Source organism: Pimephales promelas, chromosome 11 (assembly GCF_988280905.1).
Source record: "Pimephales promelas chromosome 11, fPimPro1.hap1.1, whole genome shotgun sequence".
NCBI lineage: Eukaryota > Metazoa > Chordata > Actinopteri > Cypriniformes > Leuciscidae > Pimephales > Pimephales promelas.
Window position 1 is genome coordinate 24,434,596 of NC_142779.1, and position 20,543 is coordinate 24,455,138.

At 36.2% G+C, this 20,543-nt stretch overlaps 1 protein-coding gene across 1 annotated transcript; it reads left to right on the forward strand.

Moving 5' to 3' along the window:
• The first annotated feature begins 2,343 nt into the window (after positions 1 to 2,343).
• Positions 2,344 to 18,972, forward strand: slc25a28 (solute carrier family 25 member 28). The gene is made up of 4 exons (XM_039657087.2): positions 2,344 to 2,859; positions 10,563 to 10,791; positions 13,054 to 13,110; positions 17,411 to 18,972. Exons 1-4 carry the CDS (start codon positions 2,494 to 2,496, stop codon positions 17,947 to 17,949), a joined length of 1,191 nt encoding a protein of 396 aa, XP_039513021.1. The 5' UTR covers positions 2,344 to 2,493; the 3' UTR covers positions 17,950 to 18,972.
• The last annotated feature ends 1,571 nt before the right edge of the window (positions 18,973 to 20,543 follow it).

Consider the following 20,543-nt stretch of genomic DNA (forward strand, 5'->3'; position numbering starts at 1 on the left):
ACTGAAGCTGAGATCGTTCACCAGCTTTGTGGAACGGTATGCGCGTGTACATGTTTTCGACGCGTACGTTATACGTCTCATCCTGACGTCATGTGCCTTTCCGGAATATTTACGGGTTGTGTGAAAGTGGCTTTAGATATACAGGAAATCGCAATGGAAGACGATTTTGATATATCAACAGACAACTTTTTTTTTTTCGCAACCGCGTGGAAGATCACATCTGTTGCTTTCCGACGCTTGCGGAGACAGAAGCGCCCACGCCCTCATATCACTTGAAAAAATGATATAAATACTTTGTTTCAGGTCTTAGGCCATCAATGTGTACTTACATTTACGAGTCATTAAATCATGTTTACTTTAGACTTCATGCTCTTTAAGGTGGTGACCATAGACCTGCATTATATGACTGACAGACAAGAATGGTTTGACCTAAAAATATCAAAATTGAAAGGAAACAAAGACACCTACATCTTGGATGCCCTTGAGGTAAGCTAAAACATACCAAAAATTAATTTCAAAGTGAACTATCCCTTTAAGATGGTTGACGTTAAGTACATTTCCCAACTTTTTTGTTTATAACCTGACAATTGCTTTTTTTTCTTGTGAGTCAAATCTTTTCATTCAACTGTTCTGAACAACGAATCAGTCCGAGCAGAAAACTGATGAAGAACCGATGAATGATCTAAAAGTATCCGAATTAACTTGATCGGTTTTATTGACATTCATAAGAAATAGAGTTAATAAATACCTTTTTTTTTCAGCAAAGACATGTAAATTAATTTTTAATATTTTTTTAGTAAATGCAAATTACATTTGAGTCTGATTGAATTTTAAGAAATGAATCAGTGCTGCAACACTATAAAACACCCTTTTTTTATAATAGCCAATAATAAAATATAATAGAAAACTGTGTCATCCCGGTGTAATATAGCCTAGTTTCTGTAGATTTCTGGAATAAATCTTGGTATTTTTTTACGGTAAAAACAAAGAACACGTGGCTAAGTTGGACAAATATTCTGTTTTGATGGAGTTCACCCGAAAGCTGACAGAGTTGACAAGTGCTCACAAAACTCTTTACATTGTGATTTTATTTTATTTTTGCATATGGGGAAATAATCTTTGTATCATGATTTTATTTACATATATATATATATATATATATTGCCTTATATTTACATGCCTTATATACATCTTTACATCTACTGCAGTTCTTATTATAAATAAATAATTTATACACATCTTTCTTTTTTCTTTTTTTTTTTAGCAACCTGTCACTCACAAGATAACAGCAATAGCTAACCATGATGTAATGGACTTCACAAGTGAACACAGCTTAAGTCATGCAGGTCAGCACAAATCAATGTAATTGATGCAGTTTAAAGACAGGCACCTTTAGATTCTCAGTGGGAGTATTTCTGCTAGCATTATACTCAACCTAACATTGCGAGCTACCCAGAATGAGCTGTAGGCCTATCTTTTATAAGGAGAAAAACAAACCAATGGAATGATGTAATAAATTAAATATTAGTTCAAAAATTAGTTTGTCTTAATGTGTTGTCTTGTCAATCAGTTGTTGCTTCAGTTGACCTTTGTCAACTCCTTCAGTTTTTGTCAACTGCCTCAGTATTTAACACCGTCAGTTTTTTTATTTATTTATTTTTATTTATTTATTTTTTTATTTATTGTGTTAAAATATTAAAACATCAACTGAACTACATGATATTATGTCTGGTAAAGATTCAATGAATTTAGGAACTGGATTGATGATAACCCTAACCCAGAAAAATAAAAATTGTAGAAAATATATTTGTTGCCACTTAGCACCTTTACTGAACACCATATAACATCATTTAAGACGTAATGCTGTTGTTGGGTGAATCAAATTAAAATAGCACTGTTTTTAATGTGTCTTAAAGGAGTTGACATAGATTAAGGTATGAAGAGAATTAATGTAGCTACATTTTTGGAAAAAAATACCAGAAAAAAACCTGTTCCCTTGCAAGGTTTAGCTCAGACGTGTCTACAAATATTAGTTTTTAAGGTAGGGTAATGTATCATTAAATAGTAAAAACTAACTTCTAAAACATGTTTTGTCGCTTATCTCAAGAATCAGTGATAGCCTGTATAGTGTGTGTGTGTATACATGTATACTATATATAAATATATATATATATATATATATATATATATATATATATATATATATATATATATATATATATATGCATAGCCTATGCTTATGTATACTGTGTGCGTATGTGTGGTGTGTGTGTTGCTTTCGCTTATGTCACTGCGCGCGTTCTGTTTTGAATGACAGCGGCTTCTTCCAATCACAGAGTAGGACAGAGTGAGAGGGCGTTTCCGTTTCCCTCCGCGGCCTGTTCTGTCGGTCACCTCCTGCTGCGCAGTTCTCGCTGAACGAGACGCGTCCTCTCCCCGGTGCGCAGGCGGGAGAGGCCTGAACGGAACGTGTAAACATCGAGTGCGGGACGCATGATTTTAAAGGAAAGGGTGCAACAAATGGAAGCGGATGGTTTTGTGCGCAGGCGGCGGATGACAGCGGACACATCGGGCGGCGATGCCGCGGTGGCCGGTGCTTCCGCGGGCGCGGAGATACACTGGCTCGGCGGCAGGTTCTGGGGTGTTTCGGATAGTCTCGTTGGCACATTGGCACCTCGGTTAGCAGCAGAACCGGAGCTTCACGTTGGACACTTCTATGGCTCTCAAGAGGCCACTGATCTCTCGGAACCGGACTATGAGGGTTTGCCCCAGGGCGCCTCCACCAGCACGCACATGCTTGCTGGAGCAGTGGCTGGAATCATGGAGCATTGCCTGATGTTCCCTATTGATTGTGTGAAGGTAAATAAATGAGAGATAAGCGTTTTGTAAAGAATCTTAAAATAATTCATTAATAGGACTGATGTGTTCAGCGGGCCCTTGAAAGATCCAGCAAGATGGCAAGGTCGAGTTAGTTTCCCCTCTGTGATCTCCTCTGTATTTTATAGACTACATACATTTCAGTCAGTAACTTCCCTCACGTCCTTTCTTAGAATTTAGTTTTTGAACTTATAAACTTTACTACGGCACTTCACCGTCCTTGCGGTTATTGCTGGTAATGCTCATTTGTAGTTCTGTAATCTCGTAAACATCAAGATCTGTCTTGGCTAATCTGGTAATAACTAACTAAAGTCCCTAGTATGTAATTCCAGCAGCAACTTGCCTTTTGTGTGTGTGTGTAATGCAATTGCATCCTGTCGTTGGGAGTGTTTGTAGTACCTTTCTTTCTGCGAGGTGTCATTATGAAACACGTACATGAGATTAGAAGGTCACACGTGGCTCCGCACTTGAACCACATGACCATGTTGACGCTGCTCTGGGCTACTGCGCATGCGCATTGATTACGCTGTGCTTGGTCTGTATTTAGATTTGTTTGTCTTTTAAGTTAAAGGTTACCATAGAGACAGTACACTAACTAAATATAACTGTTTTTTTATGCACCACAGGATCTGTGATATGCTTTAGTTCAATGACTAGCCCGATATCAGATTGCATTGGGCTGGGTTTCTCGATTTTAATAAATTCAGATTTTGATGATCCCATGATGTGGAATAGCTGTTTTCACTTGATAAATGAATGTACACAACTTTGTAGCGTACCTTCCATTCAATGCATCGCAGTAAGCTTTGTTAATTTTGCAATGAAACAAAGTCTCAGCTTTCAAATTTTGTCAATTTTATTACAAAATTTAAACAGTAACTATTGTGTGGCCCTCTTTAAAGTTGCATTGCGCAACATTTTATGTTAAAAATAAAAAATGTTCTAACCCTGCATGCTTAAACAATTGCCTGATGGGCTGATGAGCCCTTTTCTAATCACTTCGATTGCCTCTATAATCCTTTACTGTAAACCAAATAAGAGCAATTGAGACTGGGTGTGACGTCATGCGCGATAACGCTCCCCTGGCTATGTCTGGCAGGTTTGTGTATTCGCCGCCATTATCCATATCAGCGAAGACAACCTGAGCGACAAAACTTTAGTCAACTTTCGACAAAAGTACACGATAGATTCAGGAAGAGGCCGGCTTGTAGTTCATTCCAAACCCCACGTAAGACAAAGAAAATAAAACTTTTGTCTTGTGCCACCAAAAGGGCCAAATTGGAGTCAGATAGTGGTCGGAATAAGACGAGAGTCAACATCGGGAAGACTTTCAACAAATGGAGAGATCTCCGGGCTGCTCTAATGCTCAAACGGGATCCTATACAAAGTAATAATTTATATTGTTCATGAACTTGTTTCCATAATAATACAATCATAAGTGGATAAAGTAAACACATAAAACAGTTCAACATGGAGATAGGTGGAAACCAAAATAGTTTTCTACTACCGCCGTTTTCCCTTCACACACACATAAGTGTGTAATTTACTCAAATGCCTTTCCTTTCATATATTTAGAATGACTTGCAGATTTATAACTTTATTAACACAGAAGACATTACTGTAAACAAAATATTTGTGCGGATCATGGTCCTTTGGTTATGAACAGTGCAGTTTTATGTGCAGTTTCGCTTGTCGCCAGAGGGGGCGTAGTTTTGCAAAAACTTAGAGACTTGCACAATGCACCTTTAACGTGGCGTAGCAGATCGCTGTAGAGCCTCAGTTCAAGTGGAAAACTGATCATTTACTACTAGTTATAGCATGAAATTAATTAGCTTGCCGAAATACATTTCGTTTTATATCTAATATAATCGCTCAGTCAGTGTTTCAATCAAAGAGACATCAATAAAAATATTTTTAAAAAACTCATGTAAAACAGGGTCATTTGACTTTACATTTACCTCAGAAAAGCCCATTTATGTCTATTAACTTGATAGTCAGCTAGAGAAATGAATGTCTGGAGGAGAGAAACATTATTTTTCAATATATGTATTATATATTCATTATATTTTTACCTAACTTGTTCTATATAGCCTAAATGTATGTTTGAAAATCAAAAAAGTTTTTATGACAGCCATCAATTAAATGTTTATATATATAAAAAAAATTATTGGAGTAGAAACATAATTATGTCATTAAATGTATTACCCTATTCTAACTTAAAAACCCTTACTGTACCTGATGACGTACAGGCCTATCTACATGAATCTATATCAAATTCAATTGTACCCAGAATTGTATTGAATCAAAAGTTCGGGAATCAAAAGTCATGAAATTTGTTTCAATACCCAGTGCTAATTCCTACTTAAAAACCATTGTTTCCCTGAACAGGACAGTTTAATTTGTCACATCATATGCTATAAGGCTACATTCACACTGCCAGCTTTTTGTATCTGTTGTTGACATTGTTTTAAATGTGGTTAAAATGTTTTAAATTCCAGTGTGAACAGATCATGTTCCTGGTCTGACTGGGTGGGTAAAATCTGACTCATGAATTGTGATGAATGTTGATCTAGAGTGATGTAAAAGTTGCATGAATTCTGATTTGACCGTTCAGAACTTCAGGCTGAGGTCACGTTGCAAAACATCTGACCTGTATCAGAGTTACTAGGACTACTAAAGACCTGTTCCAACTGTCAGTCCAAATCTGATTTTTGTGCATATCTGATTGGAATCTGATCATATTTAGCAATAGGGACGCACGATATATCGGCCAGCATATCGGTATCGGCCGATATATGTTCATTTTTAAAGTTATCGTTATCGGCCTGGTAAGAAAATGTGGCCGATATATTAAAGCCGATAAATAATGTATTATTCCCTTCAGCTGAGACACTTGTTGAGCACCGTTTATGTTTTTGAATTTCTTGAAATATGATTGAAATCTCTTCAAAAAATGAAAATACAGTTCGGTAATGAAAATGCAGCGCAAATCTGTCATATCGGCTATACAACACTATAACATGGACATGGATTTAATTGTAAGACTTTTGTTTTTGTAATCAGGATCTCAAAATTAGATAAAAATTTGGATTTAAGTTTATCGGCCGATATATCGGTTATCGGCTTTCAAATTTAAAGAATTATCGGTTATCGGCCAAAATTTTCATATCGGTGCATCCCTATTTAGAAATGTAAAAAAAAAATCACACAAAATGCGATATTTACAAATCTGTTTCAAGCTACATTCACATTTGGTTTGAAATCTTATTCAAATTGCATTTCTGGTTTCAAGTTTCAGTCTGAGCGCTCTAAAGGGATTCAGCGTGGTTTGTCACTTTATGACGCCACGTGAAGCGTACACGTCAGACGTTGTTATAGTAAACGTGCTGAAAGTCACTGCAGAAATAAGCTTGTTTATGGCATATGCCTACTAACGCAAGGTCATTGCTGTAGAAAACAATGCAGATATTCTGGAAAATGAAAGTGTGCCATGGGACATGCAAATCAGACCCAAACAGTTTTGATACACAGTCAATAATTTAGACCAGGTAGACTAATAATCAGATTTCGACTGACAGTCTGTGAACTTAGTGATCCAAAACCGGAATTGAAAAGATGACACTTTATGTGGTTTGTGCCATTTACAATGTTATGAGAAAAGCAGATATGAGTCACAAATGAGCAAAAAACTTTGATTTAGGGGGCTTGGGCCTCATTTACCTGCAAACTGAATTCTAAGTGAGCAGCCTGTGAATGCACTGATCAGAATGGCTTTGGCAAACTGTAAGGCAGTTGCTTTGAGTGTTCAGCTGCTCTTATCTGGATAATGTGAAGGGTTCTTTACAGACAAAGACACTTTGTCATGTCTTTTGCAACTGTTCTCTCCTAAGTAAGCCAGTCCAGATTGTGAATCAAACACAAATCTGTTTTGTATATATGTATTTTTTTTAACCCTAAATAGCCTACATGTTGGGCTTTTTTCCTCAAATTTTCATATGCAACAATGCTCCTCCAACTGCCACATATTTTACAAAAATGTAAAATTCTCGTCACCTCTTCATCTACCGATCAGAGATCACGTATTATGGTGCAGTCAGTTTTTAATATATCAATCCATCAAATCAAGTTCACACCACGTTTTTTCATGTTGGATGAATAGGTTAATTTCGACATATGTTAGTAGTAAAATTGGTTGTAGTATTTTCCTGTTAAATTTTTTTTGGTGTGTGTATCTTTGCAAAACATGTAAATTCCAAGCTGAGGTTGATTCACACCAGTATGAGTCATTGGGGAAGGTTAACAGCACACTTCAGGAAAAGGTTAAGTTTAAATCACTGAACACACAGGGTGGCACACTGCACATTGCCCCTGTTTAGAAGAGAGAATTACAACATAGTGTAGAACATTGAAGGAACTACAGCACCTGTTCAGTCCATCATTGACTTTTTATTTAAATAAACAAACAAAAAAACAGGATTTCAGCACAAGAATCTAAAAATGAATGATGTATTATAGCACAGGCTTCCCCCCTCAACATTAAATTGGTTAGTTACTTTAATTAGTACAGAGATTTACTTAAAAAAAAAACTTTTGCTCGCCCCCATGTCTTCCAAGATGTCCACGTCTTTCTTTCTTCAGTCGAAAAGAAATTTAAGGTTTTTGATGAAAACATTCCAGGATTGTCTCCATATAAATGGACTTCATTGGGAACCAAACGGTTCATGGTCCAAATGACAGTTTCAGTGCAGCTTTAAATGACACTAGACGATGAATAAGGGTCTTGTCTAGGACCCTTCGAGTCATGACTCGAAAATAGATTTGTTCATTTTGATGAACGAGTTTGAACAAGAGAGTCACGAACGCTCATCACAGAACAGAGCAAGGTGAGCATTTGAGCTTATAAAACTTAAACTTTTTTATTTATTTTTTTAAATGACCGATCGTTTCTCTTGATAAGACCCTTATTCATCGTCTGGTGTCGTTTAAAGCCCTTTGAACAGTTTGCACTTAAACTCTCATTTGGACCGTGAACCATTTGGTTCCCAATGAAGTCCATTATATGGAGAAAATCCTGGAATGTTTTCATCAAAAACATTATTATCTTTTCGACTAAAGAAAGTAAGACCTGGACATCTTGGATGACATGGGGAAATTATCAGCAAAAGTTTATTTTATTTTTTTAAAGGGAACTATTCCTTTAAACCAATATTATGTATTTCACCTTTTCCTTTTTTTGAAAGTGCATTTGTTCATCAAATGTGAGGTGTGAATCTATTTTTTTTTTTTTGACAATACTTCACTATAGAAACATAAAATTCAGTAATCACAAATGAATAAAAATGTGTGAAAGGGAATTCTCTTTTTACTTAATCTTAGTACGCTGTTTCTTTATGGAAATGAAATAATTTCTTTTGCTGTAATAAAAGATCAGTTCTCTGTTTTGCACTGTTACAGTTCTAATCTCTGTACTTTAGTCTATTTTGCAATCCTGAGCATTTCAAGAGCAATCTTTGAACTTCCTGTCGGAGGTTTCAGTTCCTCACTCTGCTGTCACAAGAAACTGGTTTTAGATATGATTTACGCACATTAATTGGCAAATATAATTATTTCCCGGGCCTTTTATAATGGCAGTACTGTTTCCTCACAGGTATAATACTATTCATGCACCACTGCTGCCATTATCTCAAATTTCACCACATTGCAGCTACTGTTCTGAACTAATATGTTCAGCTACTCGAAATCTGACCATGTCTATACAAACATGACTTCTGTGGTAGTCTAAAGTTCACAAAGTAAACCTGCTGAACATGTACATTACTGGCTGTTTCCAACATTTTGTTTTCTTCCTGTTGAAAGCCAGTGTTTCAGTCAGTGCTTTGCATCCATGTTTCGGATGTACATCAGGTGATACAGTAGCGCTGCAGGAAAAGAGGATTAGGTTAGATTAAGTTCCTGTGTGACCTTATTGCTACAAACTTCGGTTCTGATCTACAGATCCAATGACTCGTTGTAATGCATGTTTGCGAGGCTTTATTCAATCATGTTTGTTTTATTTTTTGCGGTCTACTGTTTTTATGGTCTTTTTTTAAATTGATTTACATTAATTGTAAACCTTATACGTACTTAACAAAAAAATTGTGTTGCATTGATATCACTTTTTGGTGACACTTTACAATAAGGTTCATTAGTTAACTATATTAGTTAACATGTACAATATGTGAACAATACTTCTTCAGCATTTATTAATCTTAGTTAATATTAATTCCAACATTTACTAATACGTTATTAAAATCAAAGGTTGTATTAGTTAACATTAGTTAATGGACTGTGAGCTAACATGAACGCACAATGAACAGCTGTATTTGTATTAACTAACATTAACAAAGATTAATACACACTGTAACTAATGCATTGCTCATCGTTAGTTCATGTTAGTTAATGCATTTACTAATGTTAACTAATGAACCTTATTGTAAAGTGTTACCAACTTTTTTGCGGGCTTTAGATAATAAATAAAAAATAAGTAAGTACATTTTGGGACACTTGCCCTCAGGGCCGTGGATTGAGAAGATTGAGATGTATTATTTCCAGCTATTTTCACTGATTAAATATGTAATGTATATTTTGTTGTAGCTGAGATGAAAAATATGAAAAGTTACTTAAAACTTGTCTTTTTGCTTTTGTGTGGGTCTGTGGGACAAAGAAAGTATCAACAGGTCTGAATTCAAAATCTACATTTCTAATATTTGTATTTATACTAATACCTTAAAGGGTTGGTTCACCCAAAAATGAAAATGATGTCATTAATGACTCGCCCTCATGTCGTTCCAAGCCCGTAAGACCTCCGTTCATCTTCGGAACCCAGTTTAAGATATTTTAGATTTTGTCCGAGAGCTTTCTGTCCCTCCATTTAAAATGTATATATGGTATACTGTCCTTGTCCAGAAAGGTAATAAAGACATCATCAAAGTAGTCCATGTGACATCAGTGGGTTAGTTCAAATGTTTTGATGCATCGAAAATACATTTTGGTCCAAAAATAGCAAAAACTACGACTTTATTCAGCAATATATTCTCTTCCGGTTCTGTTGTCAATCCGCGTTCTGTGACGCCGATGTCGTGTTATCAGTGCACCCGAGCTTCGTTCACAGTCTGAGGGAGACACATGATTTAAACAAAACAATCTTCGCAAACATGTCTAAGGATTTAAATATAGCCCAGCCATATTTATTTGAACCCGAATACACGGATGCACCAGATACACGTCATCAGCACCTTACGTCATCAGTGGCACTGCGGACTCGTGAACGCCGATTGACAACAGAATCGTAAGACGATAAAATGCTGAATAAAGTCGTATTTTTTGTTATTTTTGTACCAAAATGTATTTTCGATGCTTCAAAACATTCGAACTAACCCATTGATGTCACATGGACTACTTTGATGATGTCTTTATTACCTTTCTGGACAAGGACAGTATACCATACATTTTCAATGGAGGGACAAAAAAGCTCCCAGACTAAATCTAAAATATCTTAAACTGTGTTCCCGAAGATGAACGGAGGTCTTACGGGCTTGGAACAACAGGAGGGTTAATGACATAATTTTCATTTTTTGGGTGAACTAAAACTTTAATCTACATTCCGGGGCTTGTAAGTAAACAATTGTTGTTGTTTTTTGTTGCAGACACGCATGCAGAGCCTTCAGCCAGAGCCAGCTGCCCGCTACCGTAACGTGATGGACGCTTTGCGGCAAATCGTGAGGACAGAGGGAATCTGGAGGCCAATCAGGGGCCTGAATATTACAGCTGTAGGGGCGGGGCCTGCCCACGCACTTTACTTTGCCTGTTATGAAAGGTTGAAAAAGGTCCTCAGTGATATCATCCATCCAGGAGCAAACAGTCATTTGGCGAACGGTACCAGTTTCCCTGCCCATCAGCACTGCTGATTTCCTCTCACCAGCACACCCACAATTCTAGACCCTTTGTTGGCATGCATTTCTACATAGGAAAGTCAGTAAATGTTGAGGTCTTTTTTGCTTTTTCATAAGGCCCTTTCAAATTAAATATATACATATTAGATACATTGATACTGTCCAAAGTAACTAAACATACTAAAGTAAATAAGGCCCTGTTTACATCTGGTATCAAGATGCATTTTGGTCGATCGGACCGTTTAATACAGGTGTAAAGGGGGTCTAAAACTTTTTGAGCTCGCTCAATTTCGACCACTTCGGTTCAGTACTCGCTGAACTTGCCATCAGTATTCACCCTCATGTCGCTCCAAACCCATAAAACTTTCGTTCATCTTCGAAATTCAAATGAAGAAATTTTACTAAAAGATTGTAAAACTAATCTATATTATTCGAGAGGGTTAGTTTCGACAATCGCTGTATATGATGAACAGAACAGATCGAATTTAGGCTTTTATTCACATATAAACATTGTTGATTAGCAAACATAAACAAGCTGAACCATACTTGCTTGACACTTGAGAACAAACCTCATTGGTTCTTGTGGCAGCTCAAACGTGATGCGTAACACGAGAATGAACCTCATTGGTTCTTTTGGCAGCTCAAACGTGATGCGTAACACGAGAATGAACCTCATTGGTTCTTGCATGTCAAGCGAACATGCTTGTACTACCATTAACCACAACTGATGATGAGTTGATGAATGTTTAAATGTTAATAAAAGCCTAAATCAATCAGTTCATAAAGGGATCGCGAGTCTCTTCTGAAAATTTTAACTAAATCGCTCAATTCATATGGATTAGTTTTACAATCTCTTTCTTAACTTTTTAAAGAGTCAAATGGGAGTTGCGTAGCTGTCAATCGAGGGACAGAAAGCTCTCAGATTTCATCAAAAAGATCTTCATTTGTGTTCCAAAGATAAAGGAAAATTTGAACTACATAAGCGTGAATAAATACGTTTCAAATGTTTCAAATACAATTGACTACTGCAAACCTTTGTAAATCACATTGCATGATTCTTTTAAAAGAATACTCCTCTTTTTTTGGAAATAGGCATATTTTACAACTCAAAGACACACTGTGAGAAATTATCGATGAAAAGGAGTGGACACAGTTATACTTGTGCTTGACCTTATAGAATATGCATTTGTAGGAGTTTCCATGTCAGACCACTACATTTATAAGCAGAGAGTATTTAAAGGGATACTCCACTTTTTTGACAATAGGATCATTTTACAACTCCCTCAGAGTTAAACAGTTGAGTTTTACCATTTTCGAATCCATTCAGCCGATTTGCTGATATTTAGAAGAATATCAGTAACCAGACAGTTTCTGGTCCCATTGACTTCCATCCTACTATGGCTGAAAATTGGCTGAATGGATTTGAAAATGGTAAAACTCAACTGTTTAACTCTGAGGGAGTTGTAAAATGAGCCTATTTCCAAAAAAAGGGGAGTATCCCTTTAAATACTCTCTGCCATGTAGTGGTCTGACATGGAAACTCCTACAAATGCATATGCTATAAGGTCAAGCACAGGTATAACTGTGTCCACTGCTTTTCATCGCTAATTTCTCACAGCGTGTCTTTAGTAAATCCTGACAGTAGTTTTTTTAACGCCAGAAGAGGATTTGTGCTGGCTCAAGCTTTTAGTAAATCTCGGCCTTTGACTCAACATTGCGGAGCTCATGGTAAAAGTCATTGTTGGTGTTGCTGTGTAGTGTCTCTTTTCTTTCTCTTTCCTCCAGGTCAGGGTGAAAGGGTGGTAAGTAACTGCTGGCATATTACCGTTTACCAGTAGAATACACAGAAAGGGGATAAAAATAATTATTTGCCATCATATTATAATTTTTTTTTGATCATGATTTGCCAGAAAATGACTCATGTCCTGTTAGCATCTCTGTATTTTGATTGATTAGATTGTTACCGTAAAACGGTCACGATGAGTGAAGTAGTTGCCAGTATTCTGAACAAAAGACTCTTTCTCTCCTAACTCCACATTCTCCAGTTTATCCAGTCAATCCCTAATCTCTCTGTTAAATCGTGGGGGGTGTTTGGTGGCTATTCGGGGTTTTTTTTTAACAGTTTTTGTTTGACTGCGATCTGATCCATCTGTATATTATCTGATTGTTGTATTTTGATTCCAGTGACTGTCCACTGTGACCATGCCCTAATGTTGGTGCTAATGTCTGAGGGTCTGTGTTACAGGGACTGCTGGATGTGTTGCCACATTGCTTCATGATGCTGCCATGAATCCAGCTGAAGGTATATTAGCTTTAATCTTCACTTTCTATTAAAAACGGCTATACTATATATACTGCCATTCAAAAGTTTGGGTCGGTAAGATTGTATTTTCTGGTAGTTTATATTTGTATTTCAAATAAATACTGTTCTTATTAACTTCATCAAAGAATGGAAAAAGGGTTTCCACAAAAATATTATGCAGGACAACTGTTTTTTTTTTTTTAACAATTTAGAACCATCGGCTATAACATGAAAAATGGCCATAAAACAAACCGATTTTTTTTATTAATTAACTGTGTGAAGGCAATAAGTTGTATAATATCTGTTGCATAATCCAACATTTTTCTCTGGGTAAAATAACAAAAGTTTTTGGGGTTTTTTTCATGAAAATGTATCCTTTGTACATGTTTTTAAGCCTTGTAAATATAAATATTCAAATGCAAGATATGTAAAAGAGCACATAATTCTACTTTTTGTGTCTGCACATCCAATGCAAAAGACAAAAAATACACTCACTATTACCTAAATAACTGTAAGATTAATGTATAATATTTAATCTATATGATGAATAATATATTTTGGATTTGATTACTTAATTTCTGTACCTGAAAATTTATTTCATATGCCACTTTGTTCTGTTTTATTTATGAGTTTTTGTTGGCCTGATGAATGTTAAATTGATCCAATAAATGTTCAATAGAAATTATCAGAAATCAAATAGAAATTTATGATGCAGCAATAAACTAGCTAGTACTCCTTAATGCATGCTAATTTAAAACATGATCAAAACACTAATCTATATATATATATATATATATATTTATATATATATATATATATATATATATATATATATATATGAAGAGTTCAGATGCAAAAGCCTCTAAATGCCATTTGAAATTTTCTTCTTTAATGATGATTTTTATCAAACTTGTATATTTTATTTCATTAATTTCACTTATAACAATTAATAGGTAATTATCATTGCCATTTAAGTCAAATTACTGAACTTAAATATACAAGTTTGATAAAAATCATCATTAAAGAAGAAAATTTCAAATGGCATTTAGAGGCTTTTACATCTGAACTCTTCATATGTATATATATATATATATATATATATATATATATATATATATATATATAATTTATTTATATCAGGACAATGTGCAGTTACATTAAAAAGATGGCTGCACCAGATTTAGCACAATGCTAATTTCCATCGGTAACTGTCACCGTCCCACAGGTGGGACGTTTGCCACTATATTTTTAAAACAATAATATCTTAGTAAATACCTTAAATAATATTGACAAACTATATATCATTTGAAAGCTTACAATCTCTAGTTTCCATATTTGGTGACTGATTTTCAAAATATATTACAGATGAGCCATAATTTATCAATATAAAACAAGAATATTTTCATACTCATAAGGCGTGTTCAGACCTTTATTTTAAAATAGCAGTAAACATTAAAAATCATGAAAAAATGGTAGATACCTCAGTTTGTTTTCATGCCAAAAGTTCAAAAGATAGAATCCATTCAATTATTTTGGAAAAAAAAGGTCTGAAAAGTTTGAAATATCAAGAAAAAAATAATAAATTCACCATTTGTGACGTGGCAGCTAGCTATGACTTACATGCGTGTTCTTTGTATGTGTTTCTTAGAGGTTCAATTCATATCAAAATCTGCCAAACTTCCCATGCTACTTCTGAATAGGATCTCTACTTCAGAAATTGTATGAAAATTGTGAAAATAATGGTTCATATCACTCAAAACAGGAATGGAAATGCAGGCGCCCTTATATGGGCAGTAATGGAGTCTGATTGTGCCCTAGTGAAAAAGTTTGGTACTGCGCTCAAACAAAATCTTACTGAAAGCTCATTTTTTGAGATATCAACCTAAAATTTGAAACACAACTTGTTCAGATTTTTGGCTTTGATCTTTCTGTCATTTTAGAGTAGCCCAGGTTTTGAAAATATATATTTTATGTAAAATATGAATAATTAATATTTTTACATTGTACATTTCCATAAACTCAAACTTCTATAACTTTTTTTCTGTTTCACTTACTTAATTTATTTCACTTCTACAAAAATCTGCCAAATGTCTTCTTTAAAACAAGACCAATCATATGTCTATATTCCAAAGCATTCTTGAATTACAACCATTTAAGTTCGAAATGTGCATTTTCATGTCTATTCAAAAAAGGGGGGGTGACAGTTAACAGGTTAATGTCGAAAGTTTAAATTAAGAAAGCAAGTGACGAATATCGTAATCAGCCAATTGTTCAGCCAAATCGGTATCAGCACAAATAATCCTATTGGTGCATCCCTATATATATATATATATTATGTGATGTTTCATAATATTACTGTTTTTTCCAGATAAATGCAGCCTCAACAGGCATACTTTAACATTTTTAAATGTTTTTGAAAGTGACTAATGACCCCAAACTTTTGAATGGTTGTATGTTTATTTTTCTACTTTGCATATGTCTCTACTTTACATGAAGGCTTTTTTTTACTTGTATGGGTATGTCATTTACTTGTTTGATTCTATACTTGAAATCTATGATTTGATTTGATTTGATTTATTTGGTTTGATTTATTTTATGTCATGGCAATAACATTTTTGGGGCACGTACCGATTTTTCAACCAGATAACGTAGCTGTCCCATTCTAATTATTAGGATTGTGGATTATTATTAATTTATACCATGGTCTGGGTGAATACTCGATTCTGATTGGCTGCAGGGTGTCCGTTAAAAAGTGATAGAGGACACCTAGTAAAGTAGTTCTGGTGAAACTGCCTGTTTACCATTCGAAATTAATAAATAAATGCGCTGCCTACAACAGCTGTGAGTAACCATAGCAACAGGCAGTCACATGCTCTATCATCTAACGTTAGATATTATAGCCTAATACAACAATGAGCGACTTCGTGCTATTTCTTTTAACATTTATGGAGAATATGGCAACTTTGACGACTGGTATGCTGCTGAAGAAAGAAAAAATGTAAATAAAACGGAGAAAATTACACCGCTGCTGCTTTGCTCCATTGAACTCTATTGGTAACGACGTAACTTGCGACCATAGTTGGATAACGATGCTTTATCCACGCACCCCTGAATGAGACCCTGCGGGAGTTTTACTCAGCTGTCCAGACAACCAAGGCAGGAGAAGGCTGAACGTTACAGCGTTTCAAGCCTAAGGAGCCTGAGGCAAATGACCCTCTCTTTGATCTGATTAATTTATTGCCCTCTATAACGTTAAGCGCAAATCGCTGGAGCTCAGAGCTAATTGTTTTTTTATTGTTGTTTGATTAATTGTTTTATGTGTAATAAAAAAAAAACTATGCCTACCTTTGTGTTTCATGAAAAAAAAAATGCATTTGTGAACCTGAAGGGATACGAGCTAAGCGGACTATATATATCTCCGGTTGCTAAATAAACAGTCAGGCAGGCAAGGCAAGTTATTATTTGTAAAAACTAGATTTAGCCTAATTAAAATATAAACTAATGTTTTATTTGGCAAGTGACCATGGTATAAGCGGGTTAATGCCCTCCGAGGTGTCCATTGTCAGGTTTTAATGGACTTATGGTCGGCCGGTTTACGCCTCGCCGTCGTCCATTAAAACCTGACAATGGACACCTCGTCGGGCATTAACCCTTACTTGGTAATCAACTAGTCTATTATTTTGTTTTGTTTGGTTAAGAAAAAAAGAAGGAAAAAAAAAAACGGTTTTCTGTATTTTATTAAAAAAAAAAAAAACTTTATTCCACATCCTGTGCAAAATTCCCCTCCAAATAATGCACAAACTGATCCGCAAACCTAAACCCCCTTGGTCTGGAAGGTATCTGTGCACTCCCAGCCAGGAGATGGCAGAAAAGATCTAAATTAACAACAAAAAAGAAAGTTCATTTCCAAAAGACATCCTTGTGAGAGCAGATTGGCCTTGCTCTAATGAACAGCTGTGCGCTGTTGAAACGGCAGCATTAGCCGTAATCCCCCAGTGTCCCGAGTCTCAGTCAGACCGCGCAGTGTCTGTTTCTGCGCTCTTGAGGCTCAAGGTCAACAGCGCAGGTGCCAGACTAAGACCTTGCGTAGACACCTGTCTCCTTCTGGTCTGTTCCCAGCAGACCGCTCGACCGTAGCTCACACAGGAGCCTCGTTTGATCCGCTCGCGTCCGGATGAAACGGGACATTTCTCCTTTGATGGGCCTTACTGTATTTCAATCATGACTTGTGATTAACGTCCCCCTTCCTGTCCTCTTTTGTTTCCTGTCTGACGGACTCCGACGACCTCCCCTTGTTCAGTGGTGAAGCAGAGGATGCAGATGTACAACTCGCCATACCGTGGCGTCCTGGACTGTATGCGCTGTGTGTGGCAGCGGGAGGGGATGTTGGCCTTTTATCGCAGTTACACTACGCAGCTCACCATGAACGTGCCCTTCCAGGCTTTGCACTTCATGACCTACGAATACCTGCAAGAGCTGCTGAACCCCCAAAGACAATACCACCCCTCGTCCCACATGGTGTCGGGCGCGCTGGCGGGAGCGATCGCCGCCGCCGCCACCACACCACTGGACGTTTGCAAGACGCTGCTGAACACGCAGGAGTCTCTGGCTCTCGATTCCGTCAGCCAGAGCGGAAGACACATCTCGGGCCTCGGCCATGCCTTCCGGACTGTCTACAGGCTTGGCGGCCTGCCCGCTTACTTCAAAGGCGTTCAGGCCAGGGTCATATACCAGATGCCCTCAACCGCCATCAGCTGGTCCGTCTACGAGTTCTTCAAGTACATTATCACCAAACACCAGCACGAGAAGCGCAGGATCCAGAGGGACGGAGAGAAGTGAGACCCTGGCGTCACCAACCCGAGCTGCAAATGGACTGATTCAATAAACGATACGCACATATAGAGTCGGAAAACTCACGTCTGTTTACTTCTTTTCATTCAGCATTTAATACTTTCCTGTATAATTCAGCTAATAATCATGACCTAAGTTTTCACTGTGACAGAAAACATCTCCGTGAGTCCCACAAGAGGGCATCAGAGGCCTCTTCAGACTTAATATGCTAATGAGGGGGCTGTCTTTTAAATGTGTGGGTGGGCATTAGAGTCTAGACTTCTCCGATTCCATTTCCTTTTTTTTTTTTTTTCCCTCCCCATCTAAATAGTACCCAGAAGAGCAAACCTGAAACCAAATTTTTAATACGCCCAGCCGAAAACAACGCACACAATTGACGACGTATCTGTACATTCAAATTGTGATTTTAAATGTCATTTAAATCATTGTTTATGGCAGAATGTAGACATGTACAGTAATTTATTGGCTTCTCTAAATGAATAGCACTCAGAGATAATGAAGGAGATCTTTAGAGGTATTTTTGTAAGATTTGGCAGAGGCTTTTCGTCAGCACTTGTGGGAAATATTCCTGCAGTTGTTCCAAAGTTTTGGAGGTTGGAGATCACTGCCCCTCCACATCTTCTAGAAATAGTTTTGGGGTCTCTAGGGGACGCCGCATAGATCTGTATGAGAGCTTTAGAAAGACATCCAGTCCTTTTTTTGCTCAGCATTATCTAGTCAACAATGCCTTACACTTGCAGATCACATGGCCTGAGGGTTATTTAAATCAGATTCTATTCTGAGTAATTAAATGAGTATGAGTTGGTTTGAGTTATTTCTTGATGGACACTAGAATGTATTTTGGTTTGCTCTTAACTGAATTTGAGCTCTTGTTTTTGTAAGTTTCTGCTGAAACGCACCTGAACACGTATGGAGTTTGATCGACAGCAGTCTGACTGCCCCGGTCCATTTTGTTCCTCAGCTTCCAATAAATTTGCAGTGCAGGAAATTCCTTGGCATGCATAACGCTGATGTCTGTGTGATTTCAATTATTTATCTCTAAACTCTTATTTAAGGTGGGAGTTAAATGAATGGTCTGGGTTAGCAGGATTTTTTTTTTTTTTTTTTTTTTGACTGGTTTATATAAAAAATTGCACTCTCACTATATCATTCAGATGTTTGGGGATGTTTTATACAAGTCTCTTATGCTCAACGAGGCTACATTTATTAGATGGAAATACAGTTACATTTGCTAACTAAATTAATGTTTTTTGTTTTTAAATTTGTAATCTTCATGATCTTTCAGAAATCATTCTAATATACTGATTTGCTGCTCAAGATATCAAGAAGCATATATATTGTAAAACATCAATCCACAGTGATTACAATGGTAACACATCTAGATATCTAGTACAATAGTCTCCACTGTTTTCCTGATTTGTAATCACAACATTTTTTTCTTTTGTCAAATCAACTTAAATAATTTATGTAGTTCAGATAACATCATATTTTGAGTTTCTGGTGATTAAATCAATCTCCTTCATTGTATTAACTCAATTTTTCCGTTTCAATAAACTTAAAATTTTAAGGCAACTAGGTTACTTACTTTTTTTTAAGTTAAACCAACAAAAAAATAATATATGTATATATATATATATATATATATGAAGAGTTCAGATGCAAAAGCCTCTAAGTGCCATTTAAAATTTTCTTCTAAAATGATAATTTTTATCAAGCTTATATATTTAAGTTCAGTAATTTCACTTAAATGACAATGAAGATTACCTATGAATTGCCATTTAAGTGAAATTACTGAACTTAAATATACAAGCTTGATAAAAATGATAATTCTAGAAGAAAATTTCAAATGGCACTTAGAGGCTTTTGCATCTGAACTCTTCATATATATATATATATATATATATATATATATATACACACACACTCACATCACGGTTACCATATATATTCAGATTTAATACTTGTTTCATATGTTAACTTTCCTACTTGAATGCTCATAAGTTAGTCATTACCTTCTGAAAAGCTATTCAGTATATTTAGATACATGACTTGGAATTCCTCGGTTGGATTGTGGAATTCCTCTGCCGGTGTCCTCGGGAATGAAGGAGCAGCACCCCTTAAGCAGTAAGAGTTGAAAGATCTCTGTTGGTGGCAAATTCAGTGTTTGGTCTAAGACGCAGGTGCACATGTGACCTTTGACTTCAAGTTTCCGAACAATTGCCAGGGGAGTACATGGAGGAGCTCTCACTTTACCTGCATGCTAATGTCTGGACAAGAGGGTTAAATGTTTCTCTTTTTTATGAGACAGCCTCTGATGTGGCGCTAAAAGTATTTGGAAACTTAATCAACACAGTTTCTCAGTGTTTTGCTGTCAAGATGCATGAAGTCAGTTCCTCTCAAGTTTGCACAGGTGTAATTTATTTATTAATTACCGGTATATCATATTAACCGCTAACTTTTGACAATCACAAAGTGTGTGTTAGAATTTTGTATTTATATATAATCCAGAGACAAAAAATACATTTATAAGGTTACAAAACCTCTATTTCAAATAAAGGCACCACATTTTGTTTTAAATTTGA

Coding starts and splice junctions, on each gene's coding strand:
- slc25a28 (XM_039657087.2), top strand. CDS start 2,494: ATGATTTTAAAGGAAAGGGTGCAACAAATGGAAGCGGATGGTTTTGTG. Junction 2,860..10,562: donor TCCCTATTGATTGTGTGAAG/GTAAATAAATGA, acceptor TTTTTGTTGCAG/ACACGCATGCAGAGCCTTCA. Junction 10,792..13,053: donor AAACAGTCATTTGGCGAACG/GTACCAGTTTCC, acceptor TCTGTGTTACAG/GGACTGCTGGATGTGTTGCC.